Source organism: Castor canadensis, chromosome 6, assembly GCF_047511655.1.
Source record: "Castor canadensis chromosome 6, mCasCan1.hap1v2, whole genome shotgun sequence".
Lineage (NCBI taxonomy): Eukaryota > Metazoa > Chordata > Mammalia > Rodentia > Castoridae > Castor > Castor canadensis.
The window spans coordinates 113,200,754-113,219,206 of record NC_133391.1 but is presented as its reverse complement, the minus strand read 5'-3'; the positions used below and the strand labels follow the sequence as shown (position 1 = coordinate 113,219,206).

At 35.3% G+C, this 18,453-nt stretch overlaps 1 protein-coding gene across 1 annotated transcript in view; it reads right to left on the bottom strand.

Annotated features, from left to right (window-relative positions):
* Window positions 1-18,453, bottom strand: part of Homer1 (homer scaffold protein 1) — a 124,306-nt gene that overhangs the window by 12,416 nt on the left and 93,437 nt on the right. The window contains exons 6-8 of the mRNA XM_074077223.1: window positions 11,257-11,413; window positions 6,639-6,749; window positions 5,793-5,873 (exon numbers count right to left, since the gene is read on the bottom strand). Of these exons, the coding sequence (XP_073933324.1) occupies window positions 5,793-5,873; window positions 6,639-6,749; window positions 11,257-11,413 (349 nt within the window). The remainder of the gene's footprint in view (window positions 1-5,792; window positions 5,874-6,638; window positions 6,750-11,256; window positions 11,414-18,453) is intronic.

The following is an 18,453-nucleotide window of genomic DNA, read 5'->3' as shown; positions in this document are numbered from 1 at the left end:
CATTTCAAAATGCTAGAAAGAGAATTTTAAAAAATAAACCAAACAAAGGATAAGTCAGGAATTAAAAAAAAAGAAAAAATAGAAATTCGTAAGGTAGAGGATAGAAAAGCAGTAGCACTGATTAAAAAAATCAAAATCTTATTTTTTAAAAACTTAACAAAGCCAGGTGCCTATAATCCTAGCTTCTCAGGAGGTAGAGATCAGGAAGATTATGGTTCAAAGACAGTACAGGCAAATAGTTCCAGAGATCCTATCCCGAAAATACCCAACACAAAAAGGGCTGGTGGAGTGGCTCAAGCAGTAGAGCTCCTGCCTGGCAAGAATGAGGCTGAGTCCAAATTTTGTACCAAAAAAAAAAAAAAAAAGCCCACAACAACAAAAAAAAAATTAACAAACTAGGCATACCATTACAGTACTAACCTTACTCAAGAAAGAAACAGATAAAGAAAACATACATAATCTGCTTAAAATAAATTATAAGAGATCCCATCAGATGTTTGAAAACCTAGACTGAAAGTTTAAACAGACCACTCACTGTAGAAGGAATAGAGTAAATTACCCCACACAAATCCAGGTGGATTCTGTTAACCCTTCATAGACCAGACAGTTCCAATGTGACATGAGTCATTCTAGAGCACAGACATGAAGACAACCCACTAAATTAGTTTATGAATCAAATATAATCTTGATACCTAAATCTTATAATATAGCCACACTTGCCAAAGAAAGAAAATACAGACCAATATCACATATGAATATCACAAAATAATTATAAGTAATAAGGCACAAAATAGCAAATATCAATGTTCCTAAAGAAAAGTATGCAAGAACACTTAGAAAACCAATGAAAACTAAAAGCTCTGAGGAATGACTAGTCCTACTGGATTTTAAAACTTCTATAATTACAGCAATTGGTGTTGATGCATGAATAGATAAGAGTGACCAAAGGAACTGAATACAAGTTCAAAACATAGAGCAAAATACATAAGAAAATTGAGTATATTAAATCACAGGAAAAAAACATCAAATTTTAAATAAATAGCAATGAGATTACTGGATAGATATTTAGAAAAAAAAATTAGATCCATATTTTACACCACACACAAAAGAATCCTTGCCAAAAGGATCAGAGACCTAAATGTAAAAAATGAAATTTCCCTATTATAGGGAAATGTGAATTCCTAAATAACACCCTGAATGCAGAAAAGAACTTTTTCTATGTTTTACAAGCCAAAAGGAAAAAAAAAAAGTAAGTTTGACTGCATAAAACATCATCATTGTTAAAAGACAATGACATAGAGAAAATGTTTCTAACATATCATCACAGTTATATAAAGAAACACTTGAAATTTGGGGAGAAAGCGACTAATAACTCTGTAGAGAAAAGGACAAAAGATATGAGTAGACAATTCACACATACAAAAAGACACAGAAGTGGTCTTTAAGAGTCTTTTATGAAAGATGCTGAACCTCTTTCATAAGGGAAGTAAATTGAAGCTATTAGACATTGCCAAAATGTAAAAAAGAATGACAAAATACTTTGTTAGTGAAAAAAAAAATCGAAGAACAGTCACACACAGCTGATAGGAGTGGGAAATGGTACAACCCCTTCTGGTAGAGAATTTGATAATATTTAACAAAACCATGCAAGTATTTACTTTCTCACTTAGAAATCTGGCTTCTAAGGATTTACCCAGAAGATACATCTCCAACAATAACAAAATACCTATATACAAGGTTACTCATCCTAGTATTATTGCAGAATACTGGAAACAACATAATGTCAAAGGCAGCTATAAAAAAGAATAAGTGAGATCTCTATGAAATCATAGAGTGATTTTCAGAAGATATTTTAGTTGAAAACATGTAAAAAGTAATCTGGAGTATGTAACCATTTGTATAACAAAAGGGGGGGGAATGAAAAACTTCATGCATACATGGGGTCACATAGAAAAGACAAGCCAGGAAATAATAAGATTGGTTATCCTAAGGGTAGAGGGAATGGAGCAAGAAGGATGGGGATGAAACTGGTATACCGGTTTGAATGGAATGACATGTCTCTAAGATATCCTTTTTGAATGGTTCTGACTTTGAAACCATGTTAATTTTTCATATACTTAGTAACTACAAACATACTTAAAATCAAGAAGAATGGCTGGAAAAACTAAAATGCAAATGAATGTAATTATTTAAAATGAATAGCTTAACTAACTGAAGAGAGGAACAACTAACCCAACCAACTTTTAAACATAGGTTAAAAATAAAGATTACATTGATCTCTAGTTAGCAGGTTTTACTTTTTGAAGTGATATTGATTAGCCATTTGGAAACTACTTTCTGTGTTTTCTAGGATTGAATAAATATATTGTTGATAATAAGAATCAAGTTTTTTAGTATTGAGGAAAAGAGTTATAAATATGGAGATGGGGAAGGCTACAACCTTGCTCATAGTAAGAGAAACAAATTAAAACTATCATTTCTCACCTATCAGTCCATAGTACTCAACTGTAATGGAAGGCTAGGAGGAAATTTTCAGTTTTTAAATTTTTTAAAAGAAGATTAGCAAGGATTTATTTTAGTAAATTATTACAACCACTATGGAAAACAGTATGGAAGCTCCTCAAAAATCTAAAAACAGAATGGTCATATGATCCAGCAATACTACTCCTAGGGATATACTTGAAGGAATGTAAGTCGGGTTACAATAAAGGCACCTGCACACCCATGTTTATTGCAGCACTATTCACAATAGCTAAGCTATGGAAACAGCCAAGATGCCCCATTACTGAGGAATGGATTAAGAAAATGTGATATTTACACACAATGGAATTTTATTCAGCCATAAAGAAGAATGAAATTTTGTCATTTTCAGATAAATGGATGGAACTGGAGAACATCATCTTAAGTGAAGTTATATATATACTTCTAATTGTTTACAAAAGGGCTTAGAAATAACAACACCTCAACAGCAACAAGCACACCTAGTGCCCAGATCTTGTTTTTGTTTTGTTTTGAGTGATGGTGGGGATTGAACCCAGGGTCTTACACATGCTCCTCTAGTAAGCTACATCCCCACCTTTCAGATCTTGGTTCTAAATACTAATCTTTGCTAAGAGAAATTAGGAGGGCTCCTAAAGAAGTAGTGAATTCTAAGGCTGTGGGTGAGAAATTTTAATATGAACTTGGAATATTTATTTATTATGTGCTAGAACATGGAGTTCTTCAAAGAATGATAGACTGCATCAAAAGGACAGAGATTCTAGATTGAAGGGGACCCCACTGGCCAAATCTGGGATAATTTGAACATCAGAATAAAGAGACATTAAAACTAAATATAACATGATTTTAGAATGAATCATGGACCAGGAAAACAATTTTAAAATTTAGTTATAAAGGAGATAATTATGATAATAATGGAAATTTGACTGAGATATGTGGATAATTTCTTGATCTTGATGGTTATGTAACAGAAGGCTTTTATTCTTAGAAAACATATACTTGAAGTGTTTAGAGGTAGAAGGGTATGTACAACTTAAAGAGTTTGAGACAGAGAGAGAGAGATTTGGAACGATAAAGCACAGCAAATATGACAAAAATATAAACACTGGGGAATGTAAATGAAGAATATCAAATAATCTTTTTATTATTTTTGTAGCTTTTCTATAAGACTGAAGTTATTTCAAAATAAAAAAATTTAAAAATAAAGTGGAAGAAAACAAATGATCCTTTCAGACAGTATAAATACTAGTTGGAATATGGTTGAGGTATTCTTTAAATAAGAATGAAAGTAGAATTTTTAAACCTGTTGAAACCACAATAAGAAAGTGACTAACGTAGAAAGAAGAAAAATAGAGATGAACGAATTAGGGCTATAATACATGGAAGTGCCATAAGGAAACTCCCTGTGCAGCTATCTTAAACAAGCAAAAATGTTATTGTTTCTTCTCTTTTCAAAATCAGAGAACAGGAGGGTGGAGTAGGTCTTGCCTGGGGAGGCTAGTACCAGAGGGAGTGGGGAGGAGGTGGAGAAAGGGGATGGGAGGGTAAATATAGTGCAAATACTGTGTCTACATATATGTAAATGCAAAAATGATACCTGCTGAAACTATTCCAGGAATGAGGAAAGGGGGATAAAGGACAATGGTGGAGGGGGTAAATTCAAGTATGATATGTTTGATACATTGTAAGAACTCTTGTAAATGCCACAATGTATCTCTACTCAGCACAACAATGAAAAAAGTTAAAAAAAGAAAACAGGGTACTATTACAAAGAACACTTGGTGCAGGGGAGAGGGGATCTGCAGGTAAGTGCTTAAATTGGCAAAACAGAGAAATTAACATCCGAGTTAAGACCAAATAACAGGGAGAAGTCAAGCATATGAAGATCTAGGGGGCTCCGATTTCCAGGAAAGGACACTTCATTTGCTTTAAGGTGAAAGTGCAATTGGTGCCCTCAAGATACAGAAAGATAAGGACCATAAACATACAGAAAATTGTTCAGGCTAATGAAAAAAAAAAGAAGTGAGCTAGGACTAAGTGTGTAATTCAGAGGTACAGAGATAGCCGAGCATGTATGAAAAAGGTCAAGCCCCCTCAAAAGATTATTCCTTTATCTCCTATGAGATAGTAAAGATGATGGGAGACCAATAATCAGGGGGTGCCCTATCTATTTATCAGTATAAGATATTGTAAAACATTCACATCACTGTCTTTTAAAAGTTCATCTTAAAGAAATCACCAGAAAGGCAAATGTTTATATAAAAACATTCACTGTGACACTATGTATTATAGTATAACATTGAAAACAACATAAACTTCTATCACATGAATGATGGAGGAAAAAGCCAGGTAAAGAAACTATTATCTAAACAAACACTGGAGAAAGGAAATGCCAAATTCTCTGTCTTAAAATGGAGGGATTAGGATTGATTTTTTTTTTTTTTTTACTCTGCTAAGTATATTGTTCTAAATCTTTTACAATGAGCCTATGTTTAGAAATATCCAAATATCAAAAACTTGGATATTAGAAACCTGTATCATATATTCTTAATTTAACCATAGCTATGATTTTTCTACCCATATTCACACCACCAATTAAATTTCATATATTGCAATTTCACAAGTTCTTTACCATCCAAGGAATTTAATGCTCATTCCAGTTTTCTAGACTAAGTTTATGAATGGAAATCTGAGCTGTTAGAATTTTTGGTAAATAAGAAATGCTTAGGTGAGAGGGTCTAGGCTATAATAGAGGAATTTCCTTCTAACCAGGAAAAAAAAAAAGTTTATTTCTGAGTCTTAGTCTTACAGAATTTATCAGGTTTTCTGAAAACCTCCCAGCCCTGTGACAGGTAGGCTGGTTTTGATAATAACTTCTGGATATTCAGTGAAAGAATGGGTAAGACTGTTATTGACAATTTCAGGATATAGCTGTAAAATTAACCTTGTATTCCATTAGGGCAAACTACTGCTATAAATTGTACATTAGTTCAGTATAAAAAATTTGCAGAGTTCCTAAATTGAATGAAATCTTTTGACAAATTGTCTTTAAATTCAGGGTACTTTTTATGGTAAAAGTATAAATTTCAAAAGGAACTTACTAACAACAATTTATAAATGGCCACCAGTAAGTTATAAGCTACTTAGATGAAGTTATCAAATAATTTTTGAAAAATCAAAGACTGTACTAGAAAAGAAAAACGTCTAAAACCTACAAAATGAAGTCTCAGAAAAAAAGCCAACACTATGTGAAAGAATGAAAAAAATGAATAAAATATTTTATTGTAGCTCACCTGCAGTTTCTGAGTGAGAGAGTCCCTCTGTTCTTGTAGTTCTCTGGCATTATCAATTTCTTGTTTTAATCTTTCTATTTCCTGAAAAAGAGAGAGTAATGTCTTTAATAACATTTAAGCTATATCAAGGAAAAGGAAAGCCTCATTTTTCCCTGAAATCATTGTTCCAGATCTTAGAAAGTAATAATTTTTTAAAAATTCCTTTACTGGATTTTATAGGGATGAGTTCATCCTTATAGGTGTGTTATCCAGAATAGAATGATCTTTTTTGCTTTGTTTTGTTTTTGAGATAATCTTGCCATGCAGTCCAGGCTGACCCTGAACTCAAGATCCTTCTGCCTCAGCCTCTTGAGTGCTGGGGTTACAGAAGTGCACCACCATGCCCAGCTCAGAATGATCCTAAACAACAAATCTAACTTGATGGCTTTGGTAATAGCACTGTTTAGAAATGACAATCTGACCTTTTATGATTGCTTCAAGTTTGAGATACAATTCTTTCCCAGGATAGTAAAGCTTTTGACTGGAAACTACAGAAAGCAAAAGACTGTAAAATTCATTTACTCTTTAATGATTTTCTGTTGATTGAATGAATGCAACCCTCATACATTAGGCAAAAAGCAGTCTTTCAGCATGACTGCCTCCCCGCAATTTAATGTATTTCACAGTAACAGAAACAAAACTGGAGAAAATAGGACCAAGCTTCATAATACTCAAGAAAAATTTCATCCCCCCCAAAAGTTAGTAATTTTATTTTATTCCATAAAATAACTTTAAATTTGACACAGACTCTAGTATTTTATATACATACATAAGAAGGATTACAGATGAATGAAAAGTGGCAAATACCTCTTCCTTTTCTTTCAATGTCTCTTCCAGTTCTTGTATTGTCTGATTTAATTCTGTCTTATGGGTATGCACTGCATTTGCTTGGCTACTAACACATTCAAGTTCAGTCACCTAAAATTAAATGAGAACACAGGTTAAATTAAATGGCAATTTCAAAGAGTTTCTTGCTGAAAACACAGTAAGTTCCTGATAAGTAAATAATGAATTTGGATCAATATATGGTAACTAATTTTGAGAACTATTAAAACACTCAGCACAAAATGAATAGATTTTTAAAAGATATATTTAAGATAAGGGAAAAAGAACAAAGGAAATAATTATTTCCATGCTTGATCATGGGACAGGTTAGGACAGCATAAGTAATTTATCACAGTAGAGAAGTCCTATAACGGAAGCTTTCTTTAAAAATTTGTTCTTAGGACTGGAGTGCAGCTCAGGTAGTGGGCTTGCCTAGCAAGCACAAGGCCCTGGATTTGATCCGTAGCACCACAAAAACAATAACAAATTAAAAACATTTTTTTTCTAACAATATACCTAAGATCAGTTGTAGTCATCTGCCTTCTCCATTTGTAGTCTTCAAATTAAATATTGGTTTTGAAAATTAGTCTTGCGGAAGTGAGAATTTTTTTCAAATACATTTACAAAATGTAAGAGAAGCTGAGAGAAAAGATATGCTTAAAATCCAACTTAACAGTTCTTTAGTCAGTAAGAATTTAATCAGAGCCCGAAAAACAATGTAATTCTTAGTAAGTACTTTCTAAGTCAACAGAAAAGGGCAGTGTCCTTAAAAGTCACACCATCTAAAACAGATCAATATAGACAGAAATCATGTAAACAAACACATACACACACGCAATCGCAGCTCTTTATACACATTAAGCTTTACATTCTGAATGTGTAGACTACAGTAAATTTCAGACCATTACGGAAGCAGAGTAAATAACCCGTCTCTTGAATTTTCTAAATAGCTAATTACTTTCTACATTCTGTTAATCTACTTCTCATAATGTTCTTCCTTTCTATTCATATCCTGATTTCACTGTACAGACCCTTGTCACTTAGGCCTGACCAAAAGCAATGGCTCCCCAGTGGACTTTAATAATTACCTTTGGTTATCTTTGCCTATTTTGCAACTGCTAACAGATTCATCTTTCATTGCGTGGCTCTCCTATTCAAAGTCTTTCAAGGGCTCATCTTTTTTACAATATCAAATCTAAACCTTCAGGCCCTCCATAAACTGGCCCCAACCTATTTAAGCATCTTCTCTGGTCAAGATATGTATGTCACTTAGGAGACACAGATCTCCTTTCTAAGAACAAACCATCCATGCCCATGTTATTGACTTAACTAGAATGTCCTTTCTCACCTCTGAAGACCATTCTGATCATACCAAAACATCACCTCCCAGCTCAGCATCCACTTACTTTCTCCAAAAAGCTATTCCTATTGCAAAGCTCCCCTGCCCTGAGGTTCATAAAATGAAGCATCTGATCAAAAACCTTGGGAATTATTTACTTATTGTTTAATATATATATAAGATTTCTCTGTCTGATTAAATAACAATCTGATAAGGATGAAGTGATTTTTATTAGAATAATCTTACCACAGATAACAACTTCAGACTGTGGGCAAAATATTTACAAAAGAAAAAGAAATTGACTGAAAGCCCTGAGAAGCCACCAAATTGGGCAAAAGACTGAAAGAAAATAGTCAATCGCCAGGTTGGATGTGTTGCTTGAAAGAACTCAAGCAGAAACCTCAGTATTATTCTCCTTCAAAGCCTCAGCATTTTGGGATTCCTTAGAGTAGCTGGAGTGGCTAGAAATTGAAGGATATGAGTGAAAGGAAGATCCCAAATAAACATACAGACGTCCCACAAATCTTTAACTAATGCCTCAATGAGTACACACAGGTGAGATTGGAGGAGTCCAGAGGAATGGAGAAAAAGCTGGAAGGCTGAAAGAACTAAGCTGTCACAAAGCTTGCCACAGCGAAGACAGCAGAAGTTTTACTCCTGCCAAATTAGAGGGCCTTGGTAAACAGTTCAAGCTTTCCAGTGAAACCTTAGAAGGTTATGACTTAAAGATACAGATCCTAGTACTAAGTGATTCAACACTCTTCACAGGAAGGTAATGGAATCTAGGGTCTCTACAATACCTCATTTACAATGTCCAATATGAATCAAAAATTGTTTTTAAAAAACTGGAAATTGAAACCTACAGCCAAGACAAAAATCTGAGATAATGGGGTTGGAGGTGTAGCTCAGTGACACAGCGCTTGCCTAGAATGCACAAGGTCCTGAGTTTGATTCCAAGTACTGCACAAAACCAAGCCAAAAAACCTGATAATTTGTTCCCAGAAAATCTTCCTCATAAAAAATGCTGAAGGAGTTATTTAAGCTATAGGGAAATGACATTTGATGGAAATTCAGACCTATAGAAAGAAAAGTATTGGAAAGTATAAATATGAGAATAAATAAAAAGACCCTCTCTCCCTCCTTCCTTCCTCTTTTTTTTTTTTTTTCAAATTTTTTTCAGGCAAGATTGATACTCTTGTCTCAATCTCTGCAGTCCAGAATTACAAGTGACAACTACTACACTCAGCATTTCTTTATTTTTTAAAAATTAATTCTTTAATATTCAGTTGACTGGTGCAAAAATTCTTTATGGGAAGGAATTACACAATAAGGAGACAAGATAGCTCCTCAATAAATATTTATTGCTAATGATTTATTTGTCTTTAGTTAGTTTTGTATTGGGATAAAAAACAACAAAAATTTTCACCTTAATCATTTTTAAGTGCACAGTTCAGTAGTATTTTAAGTATATTCATATTATTGAGGAACTGATCTCAGAACTTTCTCATCTTACAAAACTTAAAGGTTATGCCCATTAAGCAACTCCTTTCCCTTTCCTCCCTCCAGAGCTAATGTTTACCTACAGTGTGGATGACATTTACTCAGGGCTCTAATTCTCTTTCCTTGTCTCTACTCCATTTCTATTTACATCTGTCATCCTACTACACTCCTAATGTTGTATTGTTGCTAAGCCATTCCCTGTTATCTATGGAGTTCACTTATTTGGCATCCTTTTTGAAAAAGGTAAATTCAGGCAAGGGGTGTGGTTCAAATGGTAGACAGTCTGCCTCCCAAACACAAGGCTCTGAGTTCAAACCCCAGTACCAGAGGAAAAAAAGAGAAAAACTAGTGGCATTTGCCTCCTACTGGATGAATATATATATAATTAATAGAATTAGGATTCTGACTTTTTGTCTCAGATCTCTATCATTAACAATTTTTATAAAGAATTTTCTACCTGTATTTTTCAAATTTTTCCTTCTTTAAAAAGCAAAAAATAAAATAATAAAAGCCTTTCATTGATTCATTGTAACCTACAGAGTCAGTACAACTACATACCACTTAAGTGTCTCTTTTAATTATGTTCACAGGAATTTTACAGAATATGTTTGGGTATTTTTGAGACAGTGTCTTGCTACATTGGCCAGGCACACACTGAATTCCTGGGCTCAAGCAATCCTCCTGCCTTAGCCTCTGGAGTATCTGGGACTATACATATGCACCAATGTACCCAGACAGTATACCTATTATCTTTGGCAGTACTGGGGTTTTAACTGAGCACCTTGCACTTGGTAGGCCAGTACTGCACCACTGGAGACACATCCCCAGCCCTTTTTGCTTTAATTATTTTTCATATAGGGTCTTGAGTTTATGCCCCAGCTGGTCCGGATCTTATCTTCCTATTCCATTCAGTTGGGATGACAGGGACATGCCTCTATGTCCATCTTTTACTGGTTGAAATGAGTTCTCCTGAATTTTTTGTCCGGGCTGGTCTTGAATAGCAATTGTCCTGATCTCCACCTCTCCAGTAGAGGATGTCAGCCTTGAGTCACCATGCCCAAAAGAATATTCATTTTTGACTTATAGTAATTAAATGCCAATTTGGGTTTTAATTAATTTTCTCAGAAATTATACAGAGTTCCTATTATTCCCATGTTACAGATGAAAATACTGAGCTGAAACAAAGAAGTAACTTACCAAAGGTCATACAGCAAAAGGTGGCAAAACTGGAATCTTCAGTAAGTTCATTTGATTTCAAAAGCTGTATAGTCTTCATTCTCATTAAACTACCAGAACTTTTGTTTATTTGCTTTTAGTGGTATGGGAGTTTGAACTCAGGGCCTCCAAGGGTTCTACCACTTGAGTCCCACCCCCAGCCCATTGTGCTTTAGTTTTGGGGGGTAGTGTTTTGAACTTATGCCCAGCGCTGACCTCAGACCACAATCCTCCTACTTCCACCTCAGAAATGCATTACTATACCCGGCTTATTATTTGAGATAGGGTCTCTAACTTTTTGCCTGGACTGGCCTCAAATCTTGATCCTCCTAATTCCTCCTCTCAAGTAGCTGAAATTACAAGTGTGAGCCAGTGTGGCTAACCCTGGAAATATTTTCCTTAACCAAACAAACTCACTGAATACAACCCATATGTATGTCCTGACAAGCAATGACCAGATGTCTATGTGCTGAATCTACATGTAGATTTGTTTGGATCAAGGAAACCTGTTATCTCTGAGTCCCTGACAGCAGCCCCTGAACTTACCCGCTTGTGCAGACGTTCTGCTTCCTCTTGATAGGCAGCAAGTTGCTGTTTCCATTGTTTCACATTGGCAGTGGACTCCAGCAGGGCTGCAGTGAGTTTGGCATTATTTCCTTTGAGAGTAGCCAACTCAGCTTCCCAGTGTTTGCTGATGGCTGAACTAAAATAAAGAGAAAATTCTATCTATTACACTGAATACTGTTTCTACAGGCACAGCAGTGCTCACTTGCATTGTCGGGTTTATAGTCTTCAGAATGTTTCCAAAGAGAACCCCAAACAGTAAAAACCCAAATACTTTACTAGGAACCTGTCAGTTCCTAGTGAAGAAAATGTGGCAAGTGAAGAAATACAAAAAGTATCAGAGTACTAGAACATGGAATAGTTCCCACCTTTATTATAACAGATACAGGTATCTACCCACTTTCTTTGTAAAAATGAACATTATCACCCTATCCCCCTAAATCTAAAACAACATCCAACAATGTACTGTATGTTTAAAGGTATCAAAAGTCTCCAGTACAAACCCATTCCTTAATGAAATCCATTCCTTAATGACAATATGTTTAAGTGACAATAAGATTTGGGGTATGTAATGTGATATTTCTTTAGAAATTATTGATTTATATCATCTTATTTGGAATTCTAAAATGTCAAAAAAACCCAAAATTTATTGCAATAAACTAATTTTATAAGGTATGCCCACACTAGAGATTGATTCTAATGACTTAGCTTCTGATATAATTCAGACGAAGCAATTCCCCTTTCTTCATTTAGAACTACACTTGATAAGTTACCTAGAGTTAAATATCAAAACCGAGACTATTTGCTATTATAAAACCAATTCTATTAGTTGTGAAGACCTCTCTCTTAACTTCCCAATGAAGAAAGAATTGCCTCTTTTGAAAGAAAAAGGTTGTTGGTGAAATTCTACTGATCTCATCCTATTAACCAACTAGTGATGCTTACAGCTTTCTTTCACACTGTCTTTGTGTTTGCAAGTCATTCATATCACAGGGCGTGTTTGGAGGAACTGATATTTTGTAGTAATATTAATCTATCTTTAAAGAAAGTGGTTTCCATCATCAAAGTTACCAAAGCCCATCAAGAGTTTGAAAACACATCTGCATGAGCCCCAACGCACAATGCACAGAGAAGAACAGATGATCATTTCCTATATTCTTGGGAGGAAAACCTACAAACATATTTAATATTAATCAAATAGGAAGAAAACATCATACAAACCCAAACTTAAGGACACAAAGCAAAGTGATGAAAACTCATCAAAAATGTAAAGAAAAGACAATACTAAGGAATGGAATGGAGGAAACTAGGAAGAAATAACAATGAAATGCAAATTCAATGTAGGATGCTAGATAGATTCCTGGAACAGAAATGAGACATTGGGGCTAGGGATATACAGTTCAGTGGTAGGGTCTTGCCTAGCATGGGAGACCCCAGCACTGAACAAAAAAAAAAAAAAAAACAAAAAAAAAAGGAAAGAGAGATTGATTTAATTGGAAAGATCACTGGTGAAAACTGAGATTTAGTTAGTAGTACTGGATCAATGCTAACTTCCTGAGTTTGATAACTACATTATGGTCATTATGATCATATAAAAGGTTAACATTATGGAACGTTGGGTGTAGGGTTTATGGGGACTCTCACAGGTTTTGCAGCTTTCCCTTAGGTCTAAAATTAGTTTTGAATGAAAAGTTAAAAATGTTCCTAAGGTTTACTAACTGAGAAAATCTCATCAAAACATGAAAGGACAGCAAAACAAGAAGATAAACTAATAATTTAACAACTCATTTCTATCCCTAAAATGGAAATTCTTTTCTAATTCTTTCTCTGTGGAATGAATTTTTTCATTTGTACAGTTTTTGAACAAAGCATGTATCTATTCACCTGCTCTAATTAGAGGTAAGCTTTGTTTAAATGGACTCTTCAATCTGACAACTGAAATCTTGTTAAACTAATATAATTTGCTCTATAAAACATCAAAACTTTTTAAAAAATTAAGAGGAATAAAAATGATTTTGAGAACTTGTTTCTAAAATCCATTCATCAAAACTGCACAATTATAAAGTAAGATGGATCACCACATGTCTTTATAACGGAGAAAGAACAAAAATGAGGGTGTTACTTTTCTAGGTTTTTATAGTCTATAGGCACAAAAATGCATTAAGAATTTAGTAATTCAGTCTATACATCAGTTAATTCAATAATTATTTGTGTGATCTCAGACTAATGTCTCAACCACTTTTTCCCCCCTTTTGGCAGTACTAGAATTTGAACTCAGGGCCTCATTCTTTCTGGGCAAGTATTCTACCACTTGAGCCACTTGCTTTATTCTTTGGACAGGATCTTTTGTTTTTGCCTGGGCTGGCCTAGACCCCACTCTCCTACCTATGCCTCTGTGTAACTGGGATTACAAGCAAATATCACCGAGCTTGTTTGCTGAAATGGGATCTTTCACTAACTTTTTGTTAAGATGGGGCCTGTGCCAATACCTGTGATCTCCTCTCAAACACCTTGAATTTTGAGCTTAGTTCTTTCTATGTTAAATAGAGATTAATCAAGTTTTCATTGTCCGAATGTTAGCCATGAGCTGCATTATGGCCAGGGAAACTGAAATTGCTCAAAATTAAATAAAGTTAAAAATTCAGTTTCTCAGCCTCATTAGGCACATTTCATGCACTGAACAGACAAATATAACTAGTGGCTACCATACTGGCCAGCAAAGATACAGAACACCTAATCATGACAGAGTTCTACTGGACAAAGTTCTCCTACAAGTTTTCTACCTTTCTGGCCAGTTTTTCAAGTCTTTATTTATGGGATAACTTGTGTCCCCAGTCTCTAAATTCATAAATCAAAATTCTAATCCTCAGACTTCACCGTATAACTGTATTTGGAGAAAGGATTTTCAAGAGCCAAGTAGAGTTAAATGAGGTCACTAGGGTGGGCCCAATTCATTCATCAACTCTAATTCATTACAGGACATTCTTACAAGAGAAGATTAGGAGACATGTATAAGGAAAGACCAGCCTTCTGCAATAATCCTGTTGACCCCTTGTATCTCAGAAATTATGGCCTCTTCAACAGGGAGAAAAATAAATTTCTGTTGTTTAAGCCACATTGTGGTATTTGTTAGGTCAATCTAACAAATCTAATATACATAATGTCTTTATTTATTTACTTATTTTTAAATTAATGAATTTTTTGGTAGGACTGGTATTTAAACTCAGGGCTTTGCACTTGCAAAGCAGGCACTCTGCTGCTTGAGCCATACTTACAGTCCTACATTTTGCTCTGGATATTTTGGAGATGGGGGTTTCATGAACTATTTGCCTGGGATGGCCTCAAACTGTGATCCTCCTGACCTCAGTCTCCCAAGTAGCTAGAATTACAGTCATGAGGTACCACTGCTTGGCTACTACATATAATGTTTTTAAATCCACACTGTATCTGCTGCCTGTCAATTTGCCCCATCTTCCTAGACTGAAGTATGTGCCTTCTATTTCCTGTTCTAGGCAGCTGGCTTTTCTGGAAGTCTCTTCTTTCCAATCAGATTCTTATTCTACTTTTCCATGACTTTTTGCTTATATTTTCCTACATTCAGAATCTGTCTATAAGACTGCATTTTTCTCTTCTGTTGATCTGGGTCTTCAACAAGTGCTTTTCAGTTCTACTACCTACCTTCCACTTTCTAGCAGTCTGGGCTTGTCAATCTGTATAGGCTTAGTCAATGCACTAACTACACAAAAAAGTAAAGGCAATCATTATACAATAAGTATGAAACCAAACTAAGATTAAATTAATAATAAAAAGTAGTAAATTTTGTAACACTTCAATCTTTAACACTAATAAAAATCTTACATGTAAGGCCAGGCATGGTGGTACATGTCTGTAATCCCAGTTTATTCAGGAGGTAGAAATAGGAGAATTGTGGTTCAAGGCCAGACGGGGCTAAAAGCTAACAAAACCCTGTCTCAAAAACAAGGAGGAGTGGTTGTGCGTGCCTGTGGTCCCAGCTACTACTGAGGTAGAAGTAGAAAGATTGAGGTCTGAGGGCAGCCCATGTAAAAAGCCTAACATCCTATTTGAAAAAAACTGAAGACAAAAGGAGTGGGTTTGTGATTCAAGAGGCCCTGAATTCAAATCCAAGTACTTACCCCTCCAAAAAAAATTTACAAAAAAAAATCTTGGCCTTCACATTAGGCATGGCATTTCACATTTGGCTTGAGTAGCATAATCATATGTAGTTTCTTGGCTTCCTTTTTTTTTTTTTGTGGCACCGGGGCTTGAACTCAGGGCCTTCACCTTGAGCCACTCTGCCAGCCCTATTTTATGAAGGGTTTTTCAAGATAGGGTCTCGTGAACTATTTGCCTGGGCCAGCTTCGAACAGCAATTATAGGTGTGAGTACCCAGCTTGGTTTCCATTTTTAAACTAACCATACGTGCATGCAAGGTAACGTGAATTTCCTATATAAAACATGAATATATGGGACCTGGAGAATCTAAAGAGAACCTGGTCAAGAAATGGTTAGTATTCCTGAACAAGATTCCTTTCTTGGTGTAATTTTCAAATTAATACTGACAGGAATACTTTTTTTAATGGTGCTGGGGTATGAACCCAGGCGTCTCACAGATGCTGGAAAAGTGCTCTATGACTGAGCTATACCTCCAGCCGAGGAATACTTTTTAGTTTTACTTAGTACTGGGGTTTGAACTCAGGGCCTCACACTTGTTAGGCTCTACCACTGCCAACCCTTTTTTTTTGTGTGTGTGATGGGTATTTTTGAGGTAGGGTCTCAATTTTTGCCCAGGCTGACCCTGAACCTCAGTCCTCCTGATCTCTGCCTCCAAGTAGCTACGACTACAGGTATGAACCATCAGTGCCTGGCTCCAGTAATACATTTTTATGTGAACAATAAAAAGCATTCTCTATGAGCAACTAGGTAGCTGTAACATTACATAAATTACTTTGAAGGATCTGACCACTGAAATTGTGTTTAAAGTAGATTACCACATTCTTCAAATTCATTCTAGAATTTTCATATGGTTGTTATTTAGATCCAGGAGCCTCAAGTTTAAGACGTAAATCTGGTAAAATCTGAAACAAAACACTAATGATATAATCTAGGGCAGTGTAAAGGCCATTTATTCTCTACCTGTGTCAATAAAGTAATTTCACGCTTAGAATGGTATTTGTTTCTGAGCTATCAAAAGCATTTCTAAGACTCCTAGAAGCCAAGACATAATGGATGTTTGCAGCCTCTTGCTGGCTCTTTACTGCAAGAAAAAGATTGAAAGCAGGGAGGGAGGTAAGAGAGAGCATCCCGGATAAAGGGAGAGGCCACCACTGTTCAAAGCCACAAAGCCTGCCCAGGACTTTTCTCCTCCATGTAACAAAAAGCCTTAAGCTCCTGGGAGAAAGTATTCTCAAACCCACTCAGGTGAAGGCCTGTTATGACTGGGAATAAAAAGAGTAAGACTCTTTAACTACAGGAAAAACAGAAAATAGTTTTGAATTCAGAGGTCTCCAACCTCTGGGAGGGCAACATCACTGAGAAAGTCCCACCTCTGAAGCCCTGGGAAACAAGACCTACACCAGATGAGGCTGGACAAAGACACAGGAGAGCCCTACTCTGAATTTACCATCAAACTAATAGCAGCTTCCTGTTGTGGGGAGATTAAAAGCATAAAGAGACTTCTTATGAGACATAAGAAAGACAAAAACCTGACTAGGGATCAGCTATGAGAAAAACCCTCTAGCAACTCAACCTTAACCCTAAGCATAAGGGACTATTAGTGATGGATAAAGGGACAAACAAAATCCAAATCTTGTTCAACTCTTGATGAGTAGAATAATTTAACTCCCATACTAACACTTTAGCAGAGGAGGAGTCATACCCACTTGTAAGAGAAAACAGTCAGCCCTCCATCATTCATGGAACCCATGAATAATGGGTTCAACCAACGGACTTCCAATCCGTACTGGAAATATTGGGAGAAAAAAAAGCTTGTGTCAGTACTGAACATGTACAGATTTTTTTGTCATTATTTCCTAAACAATACATATATGCAATACGACCATATAAATACCATATACATAGTATTAGGTATTATAATTCACATACGGATGAGTTAAAATAGGTTATATGCAAATATGTGTTAGGTTATATGTTTATACATTTGATATAAAGGACCTGAGCATCCACAGATTCTGGTATCAATCGGAGGTCCTCAATACCTACTGTGGATGTTGAGGGACAACTAACTATACTACACAACATTCTGTCTTACACACAATGTCTGACATTCAATTTTAAAAATTACAGTATGTACCAGAAAGCAAGGGAAAAAAACTCTCACTGTTAGAGAAAGCAATCAATACATCCTCAGCAATATTGGGTATATCAAACAAGAAAGTAAAATGGCCATGTTAAAGGCTTTATTGGAAAAGGAGGACATCATGCTGTAGCAGATTATGAACTTGAGCACAGCAATGGAAACATGAGTCAAATGAAAATGTTAGAAATAAAGAATATGATTAACAGAGATGAAGAATGCCTTGGAGGTTCAATGAATTTGACATAGCTGCCCCAAAAGTCAGTGAACTTGAAAATAGATCACTAGACATTAGTCAAACTGAAACACAAAGAGAAAAAAGAACAGAGAACCCAAACATGTGGAGCAATATGAAACTACTTAACAAGTGTGTAACTGGAAGACTAGACAGAAGAGAAGAAGGTCCAAAAACAGTTTAAGATATAAAAGCAGAGAAATAAGATATCAAACCAGATTCAAAATGCACAAAAACTATAATATAGACTGGGGGACAAATTAACAATTACTGTAGGCTTCTCATCACAAACTAGGCAATCCAGAAAACTATGGAGTGATAGTGCAAAAGAAAACAATTTTCTAACCAGAACTCACGCAGGGAAAATATCTTTCAAAATGAAGATGAAAAAAAAAAAGAGTTTTTTGGACAAATGAGAGATCAGAGAATTCATTCCCATCAAACACACACTGTAAGGAACATCAAAGGAAGTTCTTTAGGTGAAAGAATATGATTCTAGACAGAACCATGGACCTTCACAGAAATGAAAATATCTAGAAATTATTAAAATGAATACAATAAACAAATCTCAATCCATCATATAATCTATAAAAATTAAGTAAAATTATAA